At 37.9% G+C, this 9,299-nt stretch overlaps 1 protein-coding gene across 1 annotated transcript; it reads left to right on the top strand.

Annotated features, from left to right (window-relative positions):
- Positions 1–313: 313 nt before the first annotated feature.
- On the top strand, positions 314–8,991 carry LOC135104474 (peroxiredoxin-5, mitochondrial-like). Its single transcript, XM_064011984.1, has 4 exons — positions 314–501; positions 5,035–5,169; positions 6,927–7,058; positions 7,653–8,991. Exons 1-4 carry the CDS (start codon positions 406–408, stop codon positions 7,848–7,850), a joined length of 561 nt encoding a protein of 186 aa, XP_063868054.1. The 5' UTR covers positions 314–405; the 3' UTR covers positions 7,851–8,991.
- Positions 8,992–9,299: the final 308 nt, after the last annotated feature.

The following is a 9,299-nucleotide window of genomic DNA, read 5'->3' as shown; positions in this document are numbered from 1 at the left end:
ATTTCACTGGCCAGTGTGAATTGTCAAGGTAACTTTACCATACCAACAGCTGTGTTTTATTTACTACGTGCTGATGAATGAATGCATTGTTGCACCACCACCATCACCACCACCACTATGAACATTTCCCTCAAAGCATCGGCCACTTCCACATAGATTAGGACATCATCATAGCTACCGAATATTTATAATCATCCATACCCTTATCTTTCCCAGAGTTTTTTATATTGGTAGTAATCCGACAACACAGATTTCCCTAAAACTGATCAAAATTAGATAGGAATGAGATTTGCGAGGATGAAGTGGGATCTAAAAAGGGATTGGCAAGGTGATGGCAGGGGGTGGCCTTGAGTTTTGCCTGGTGGTGCATCCTGGTAACACTAACCCAGAATTTCCTAGGCGAGGATGGCTGCCCAGGTCCTGCTACACTCCAGACCCGTCCTCAGGCCAGTCCTCGCCAGGCTCGCTGCCCTACCTTCCGTCAGAAACATGTCCATCCAGGTGAGGGACAGGTGTGAGGCACAAGAAGGTGGACGGAGACAGGTGTGCTTGAGGAAGGCAGAAGGACGGCAATGCATTGGCAAGCACAGGATGGCAGTGTCGTATAGTTAAGGTTTTTATAACGTATTGTATAACTGTTGAGAGCCACATTCATGTTAAGTGTTAAGGAGATATGGGGTTGTTAATCGAGGTGAAGGAGATGTACTCGTGAAAGTATGTGAGAGCGTGCATGAGGGTGCATGCACCGAGAGGCAATGCACTGTAGGAAAGCACTGATTAAACATACATCTATAAGTGCATAATGATTACTATTAAGATATTATTGCCAGTAATTTTTTATATTAAGATCAAACTGCATTTCGTGTACAAAACAATAATATTCGTTATTGGTTTTGGTATTTATTGATAAGAAGTCCGCCCACTCACTTCCCACCCAACCCCCTCCGAACACATAAAACAAGCTTTGGGGCCAGTGGGGAATCGGAGGTTTTGGGAGAAGGATGAAAAATAAGTGAAATATGGGCGTTCAAAAATCTCAAGAAATTTTCCTTAATATTTTTAATTTCCTTATGTTTAGGGAATATAGGAAATTTTGCAATATGTATTTTGATAGGTACACCTTTAGGAAAATGTTTCCCTAATCCCCCTCACCCCCACTAGGACATTAACCTAACCTAGTATAACCAAAACATAGCATAATCTAACCTAGCCAGGGGGATTGATTCCCCTTAGAAAATGTCGAATTTCACTGCACTCTCGAGTGCTATTAGAGCCATACTAGACACGTGCCCTCCCCCCAATTTTTTTTTACGTTTACAGCAAGATCACTGAGTCTTGTACATGGCATGTGAGTTTTGTGCTTGTATGTTACATGAACTTCTTTTCCAGACTCTCCTTGGTTTTTTAATGTTACAGATGACTTTGAGCATAAAATACATCAGAAATACTTAATTTTTCTTCTTCTTCCCTTGTTCCCCTATGATCTTGGGAACTTGTCAAGAAGCGAAGTTTCTGGGCAGGGAACACAAACCTAACCTAACCGGACTTAACTTAACCTGACCTAACCTTAGTTAATCTAACCTAACCTGATCTAACCTAACCTCACCTACCCTAATCTAACCTGACCTAATCTAACCTGACCCCAACCTAACCTTAACCAACCTAACCTAACCTGAGCTAACCTAGCAAACTACAGTACATATATTTCACATTAAAAAAATATCACTGCTTACCTTAGATCTGATAAGATCACAGTGCCGGCCATGATTACAGGTCACAAGAAGGTGGCAACATGTACACATTTGTAAACACAGTAAACTTGCATCACCAAGTAAAAATTCCCTATATTACAGAAACTATTAATTTGCAACAAAAACTTCAATAAATTAAGTTTCTCAGTATCCATAAAAGGCAATCAAAAACAATACTCTTAAATGTGTAGAGCATTATGGTTCCCTCCTAAAATAATACCATATTCCATCTCAGTACATTGAATTGCATCTCAGTACATTATGACTGAAATGTGACCTCTCTTGGTAGAAAAGTTTTTAAATTTCATTAGTGATTGAATGTTTTAATTGATCTGCAGTTTCATACATTACATAACTCACAGGTCCTCTCAGATACTCACAGACATCCAACTGGAAGAGGCTTAGAAAGCCTGTGGCTCAAGGCATACTGTGTTGTGTTGGCAACATGTGGTGGAGAATTTTGCCATATAGTTGAATTTTAGTTCTTGCTCTTTCCAAAATTCATCCAGTTTTCTCTCAAATATGTTGATATTTTCTGGACTTATGATATAATCCAGGAGGTGATTCCAGTTGTCCACCACTCTACACAGGAAAGAGCTCTTCCTCAGATCCATTCTTGACTTTGTCTTATAGATCCTTGAGTGGCCCCTCACACCACTGTCATCTCTCAACTTGAATGTGCCATCACAGCAGTCCTTATTGTACATCTTGCTTAGAATTGTAAATCTTTCAATCATTTCTCCCCTTGCTCTTCTGTATGCAAGTGTTGGTAACTATACTTTTTGGAGTCTCTCCTTGTATGTGAGTCCCTCCATGCCACGTAACATTCTTGTAGCTCTTCTTTGTACATTTTTGATGGCTTCAATATCTTTCAATAGGTGTGGGTTCCATACTTGATTTGCATACTCTAGATGAGGTCTGACTAAAGTGGTGTATGGAGGCTTGAATATCTTCTCATCTAAGGTAATAAAAGTCCTCCAAATTGGCTGTGCTATTCTATTGGCTTCTTTTATTTTCTGATATATGTTCAGAGAAGCTTAATTTTCATCATTGACCACTCCAGTGTCTTTTTCTGATGTTTTCTGGATTAGCTGGTCTAAGCACTAGCATCTGTCTCCTGCATCTGTTCTTCCTATTCTCATATATTTACTTTTATCAGGATGGAAACTCAGAAGCCATTTGTCTATCCAATTCTTCAACTCCATAAGGTCCTCATGTGGCAATGCACAGTCCTCTATATTGTCAATGGTCCTGAATATTTTTGTATAATCTGCACATATATATAAATCACTTCCATTACTGACACAATCTGGTAAATCATTAATAAAGATAACAAAGAGAAGGCCAAGCACTGACTCTTGTGGAACTGTATATGACTTCAGTCCAAAATGATTCTTTACCATTTACTACCACCCTTTGTCTCCTTTGCATCAGAAAATTACTTATTCAATTCACATAATTCCTTTGTATGCGACAGCACTGAACCTTTTCCATTAACCTTTTGTGAAGTATATGGTCAAAGGCTTTTTGAAAGTCATAATATATAACATCCTTGGCCTTTCCCTCATCTAGTGCTTCAGTCCATTTATCTAACATGGAAATAAGCTGCAGAACAGTGGATCTTCCAGTGATGAATCCATATGTATTGTTTCTTGCTGAAGATGATGTTTTCTTTCATGTGTCTTATGATTTCTTCCCATACCAAACTTTCCATCAACTTACAGATCACTGATGTTAGACTGACAGGTCAGTAGTTTCCTGGTTAATTTCTTTTGCCTTTCTTGTAAATAGCAGTAATATTTGCAGTCGTCCAATCAGCAAGCAGCCTTCCAGTATCAAATGCTTTCTTAATAATAATCTTTAGAGATTCAACCATTTCATCCATGACCTTAAGAATTCTTGGATGTAACTCATCTGGCCCTGGAGACTTATTTCACTATATTTTGAAATACTTTTCTAATTTTCTCATCTGTTCTATCAAAATACCATAGGGGCCACACTTATCTTCTTATTCCCCACGGTGCCTCTCCTTCTGGTTCTTTTACATATACCACATAAAAATCCTTGGCAAGAATCTCTGCCTTCTCTTTATCACTGCAAGCTACCACTCCACTTTCCTGGTCCAGTAGTTCTGGTAATCTTGATTTACTTCTCATCTTGTCTTGTACTTCCAAAACACCTTCAGATTTTCTTTCACATTCTTTACAATGTCTCTTTTTTTTGTTTCTCATAATTTTTCTTGTTTCTGATCTTACTTAATCGTTCACTCTCCTGTAGTCTTCCTCTATTCCACAGTATCTATCAGTATTCAGACATCCTTCTCTCCTCATTTTCTTTAGTTGTTCACAGAGCCTCTGCTTTTTCTTTACTTTGCTCCAGGGTTTATTGTTCATGAGGAAATTTTTATTAAGTCTATTTCTGGGGGGCTCTTGTCATCCTTAATATAGATCTTTGGCACATACTCATCAATAGCTGAGATCTTTTTTTTTTTTTTTTCTCCCCACATATTTTCAATAGTATCCTCTTCCAACAGCTGTTTGTTCCAGTCTGTATTCATACTCTGTTTCATCAAGTCACAGTTTTTCCTTTTCATACATGTATATTATCCTTTTGCTATGGCTCACTGCTCACTCAAATCACACCGGAAGTGAATACAGACATGGTCGCTTTTTGCTTAAAGGACTCTCTACGGTAACTGCTCCTATGATTGTCTCATCATTACTTAATATCAAGTCTAGGACACTGCCCTCTGTATCTCCTCTGAATCTTTTGATTTCTTTAATATGCCGCATTAGAAAACAATTTATCATTCTTTCCAAAAACTCAGATGTTCCTTATTCCCCATGGTCTTCCCTTAAGTAGATAATGTTAACTCTAAATGTCATAATTGTTTAGTGGAGGTATCCCCTTCTAATTTGTGCAATCTGGTATAAGAAACAGTGTTTTCCTTTGACTGTTGTTACTGACAGACTTGAGAATATATGTAGGATCAGGGATAAGAGAACATTGGTCATTGGTCGGCTGAAGCAATGGCATCATGGCACTGGTCAAGTAGTGTATGGTCTTATTGAACTCCAGCTCAACCAACAAACCCTCACAACAAGAGAACACTGTATTTTTTTACCTCAGCTTCCATATCAGTTGTTCAGCATTTCAGTTTGAGCCAATACAAGTGAAAATAATTTGTCCTCAAGTCTATGAATATGTGACAAGAATATAGTAAAGCAAATACTAGCTTGAAGAACATCTGAATTCCATTTTAAACTTGCTGAATATATGACAGGTTGGTGATGAGTTGCCCAGTGTAGATCTGTATGAAGAGACCCCAGCCCATGCCGTCAACACAAGAGATCTGTGTGCAGGTCGCAAGGTGCTTCTCTTTGCTGTACCAGGAGCCTTCACCCCAGGCTGCTCCAAGGTGAGGTGCCATATATATGTTGTGTTCAATAGTGATCAGTTAATGATATGAGTGTTGTATGCCTGCTCGGAACTAAGGTTCATCAGATTAGATATGAATGGGATTATGATATGAATAGAGTCTTAGTCTTGTTTTTAAGTAATGAACTTTGCTATATATCGTCATTTCTTTCTTTTTATTTCTTATTGGAAATTAGAATTTCATTCTCATTTTAGTTAAGGAAATGTGGGATATTATTGGCTGTAATAATTATATGCTACATTCTTTGTTAAGGCATCATCACACTAGCATACTTTCCTTCAACTTTTGCATCTTTCTGTCATCTTTTTTCCACTTGCATCATCAAACAGAAGTGATTGTCTTCACAGAGGAGGGTTGTCATCAACTTGTGTTGTCAAATGAAAATCCACGTTTATAATATGAAAATATACTAAGTAAACCTTATTGCTTTTGAAGAACTTGCATTAAATATAAATAGACTAAATAAAGAAACAAAATCGCTTAATTTCACATGTCGTTACATTTAAGATGTGGATCACAAAAACAAACAGTGGCTGGCATGACTCGATAGACGTTTACACTTTTGGAAGATCTCTGTTTCTCTATTCCTGCACTTGATGCCATTCGTTTGGCTTGTCTTTGATTTACAAAACTTGTAATAAAGTGCAGAAAGGCAACTGCTTGCCTGTGTATCAGCAGAGCAGCATTTGTGGAGAATTGGGGTCCTGGGCTGGCTGGGCCTATGGCCTGCTGGTATTAGTTGCCAGTTTTGCATTTTTGTTGCAATGTTACCACTTTAGGCAAGCAAGATATTGCCATGCTGGCAGAAGTTTGCAGGCAAAAGCTAATGCAACTATACAGAGAGAGAGAGAGAGAGAGAGAGAGATCCCATGTTTGTTTACTGTTGACAGAAGTGCAGACAAACAGCTGTGTGCGTGTGATGGGGTGCACTCAAGAAATTGTCAATTTTCAGAAAGTTGACAGAAAAAGTTGACAAAAATGTGCTAGTGTGACAGCACCTTTAGGTTCTCATGATGATTCATAATGTCATGTTGTAATGGTGTATTGTTCCTGCCTATGCTCTAAATTTGCCTCGTGTTAAAAGTCCAATATAGAAAATATTTTACGCATGTTTGTGAGCGAAATCTGCAGGTATTAGTTACAGTAAAACCTAAGTCCAACTAATTGGGGGAAGGCTGATCTGACTTATCGGAATACAGCACTGCATTTAAATTCCCTGTCCCCAAGGTGTTCAACAAGCCTTCATGCAGCATGATGAATGTTCAGGCTGCATACTTTGACCCTTCAGCTCTTTCTTGTATGCACCATTTGTAGACAGATTCACTAAGGTTTTTGTGTTGCACCTTTCTCACTCTATATTCTGTAGGTCCTTCCTTTTCTCTCAGAAGTGTCACCTTAATCAATATTTAACTTAAAGCTGTCCAACTTTGTGAGGTTTTATTATATGTACATGACAAAAAATAAATGAAGGCTGAGGAATATATTACTGCTTGAGGAAGGTTTCCTACTTTATAGAAAGTCATATTTAGGAAGAGAGTAGAAGTTATAAACTAATATGCCTAATATTTATGTATTTACTGTTATAAATGACAGCAAAGTCAATCATCAAAAGTGAAACTTTTTTATTCTTTTACTAAATTATTATTTTCCATTTTATTCAACATTCTACAACCAGCAGCTGTATTTGCAAAATGTCTCATGTACTGCTTTTTTATTGCATTATTTTAATCCTACAGACCCACTTGCCAGGATATATCAAACAAGCAGACAGTATCAAAGCCAAGGGGATTCAGGAAATTGCCTGTGTGGCAGTCAATGATCCATTTGTGTTGACAGCTTGGGGGGAGAGACACAATGTTGGGGACAAGGTAAGGACTTCTTCCCTAACTCACAGTCTCCATCTGTAGCCTTTCATTTCTTTAATAATAGATGGTATAGTAGTAATAGTAGTAGCAGCAGCAGAAGCAGCAGCAAGAAGAGTAGTAGTAAAACTTACCATAGCAGCAAAAAGACATAGAAACAGTGGTAATAATAGTAGTAGAAGTAGCAATAAGTAGTGTTTAGCACATCCACCTCAAAACCATAGTTTAAACTTATGGTGAAAGAGGGAGATTGATTGTCATTTTCTCCTTGAAACCCTTGTTCGCTACAAAAAAAAAGGCAGGAATTAGATCAAGTTATTTAATCTGGAGAAGTGATTTAGCATGTATATACATGTATGACCTTGCACCCCAAGAAAACTGGAAAATGTCTGTGCTTCCCAACAGTCTCATTCTGTTGTATCATAGTAAGGTTATAGGTTTAGTTGGCTCATGGTAATTGCTTGCCAACCACTATTAAGTCTTTTCATCCCTTGTAGTTTGGTTTTGAGCAGTTTAGATACCTACTAAGGTTAAGTGAAGAATTGTTGCTATTATAAATTTACTAAACTGAAATGCTTACTGGCCACTGTCCCTCTGCAGATTCGTATGCTGGCAGACACAAATGGAGAGTTCACCAAAGCTGTGGGCTTGGATCAGGATCTTGCAGTACTAGGGGGCCTTAGATCAAAGAGGTACTCTATGTTGGTTGAGGATGGCCGAGTGTTACAGCTCAATGTGGAGCCAGATGGAAAGGGTCTGTCTTGCTCCCTTGCTGAGAATACAATGTCCAAGCTGTAAACAGCTGATTTGCATGACTGGGGCAATTTCAATCTTCCAGATTCCTCTGTACCTCCACTCTCGTAAAATCAGATTACATAATTGTCTGAGAAAGTCATTCTTGAGAGTCTTAAGTATTGTAGGTTGTTTACCTCTGAACAGTAGGTTTGTATATAGACACTGATAGTAATATTTTAGTATTACTCTACTGTTGATGGATAGTGATTTTTTGTACATATATCATATGCATTCAAGTAAATTACTCCATAACAAGCACTGATTAGTTTTCTAAACAAACCACTTCACAAGTCATAACTGCATAATTATTTCAGGGTCTTATTGTTGAACTAGTTAATCTAACATCCAAAAATAATCCACTGTTAAGGAAGGCCTGTGTATGGCATTATTGTTTTTATTCATTGTCAAAACATGGGTGCCTTAGATAGGAAAGTAAAAGTGTAGAAATGTGGTAGTGCCAAATTAGATGATGCTTTCTCACATGGAGGTGAAGAACAAAAGGTGCATATGAAAAAAATTGTATTAAATATGGCTGTGACATGCATTATGTTTTACCCAATTGCTGGGAAGGAAAATAAATGGGAAGGTTTCACTCAGGAAGAATGAGTATGTGTTGGTTATCTTCCTTTCAGAACCTACTATGGGTTCAGCAAGAGAGTTAATTCTTACAAGCTGTTACATTCAGAGCAGAAATGCTCCCTCCTTACTCTTCTTTTTGTTTTTGAGTAAAGGATTGCTTCACTTCTTTCTGAGTTTGTGTTGCACTGAACTGCAACACAAACACATTTAACTGCAAGTTTTGTTTTGCCTCTCGTCAGCAGGATTAGTTTCAGTATGGTAATCTTGATACTTGCATTTCTCTCTCTCTCTCTCTCTCTCTCTCTCTCTCTCTCTCTCTCTCTCTCTCTCTCTCTCTCTCTCTCTCTCTCTCTCTCTCTCTCTCTCTCTCTCTCTCTCGGGCATGTGGCTTAAGGATCAGAAAGTATGTGTCATTGATTGGTACAAAATCCTTATATTGTGTGGTCATTTTAAGCAAATCTGTTGCTCAATAAAAAATGCATTGTAAGTTCTCATATATAGTGAAAAATTCCACCTATTAGAACTTATGTTGTGTTAGCTCACTCAATAAACTGGCACAGAACACTTTGTGTGTTTTACTTCTTGTATGCATGAATGTTATGCATGCAATGAGCAGAACTCTGATTTCATTGATAATAAGCATAGTAGAATGCCACTTCATAAGAATGCTGTATGAATGAAATGTGCACAGTATTTTGTGAGATTGCTAATTGTCCAAGAGGATAGGAGGTCTGAGAATGTTATAAGAATGAAGCATGGAGTGGATGTATAACCTGCAGAAATTAAAGTCCTTGATCACAAAAGTATAGTGAAAGGACTTGTAGAAGATAAAGCTGCAGGATTATTAGGTTAAATATTTGAAGAGTGGTTGTG

This window comes from Scylla paramamosain, chromosome 1 (assembly GCF_035594125.1).
Source record: "Scylla paramamosain isolate STU-SP2022 chromosome 1, ASM3559412v1, whole genome shotgun sequence".
NCBI classification, from domain to species: Eukaryota; Metazoa; Arthropoda; class Malacostraca; order Decapoda; family Portunidae; genus Scylla; species Scylla paramamosain.
This window is presented reverse-complemented; position numbering and strand designations above follow the sequence as displayed.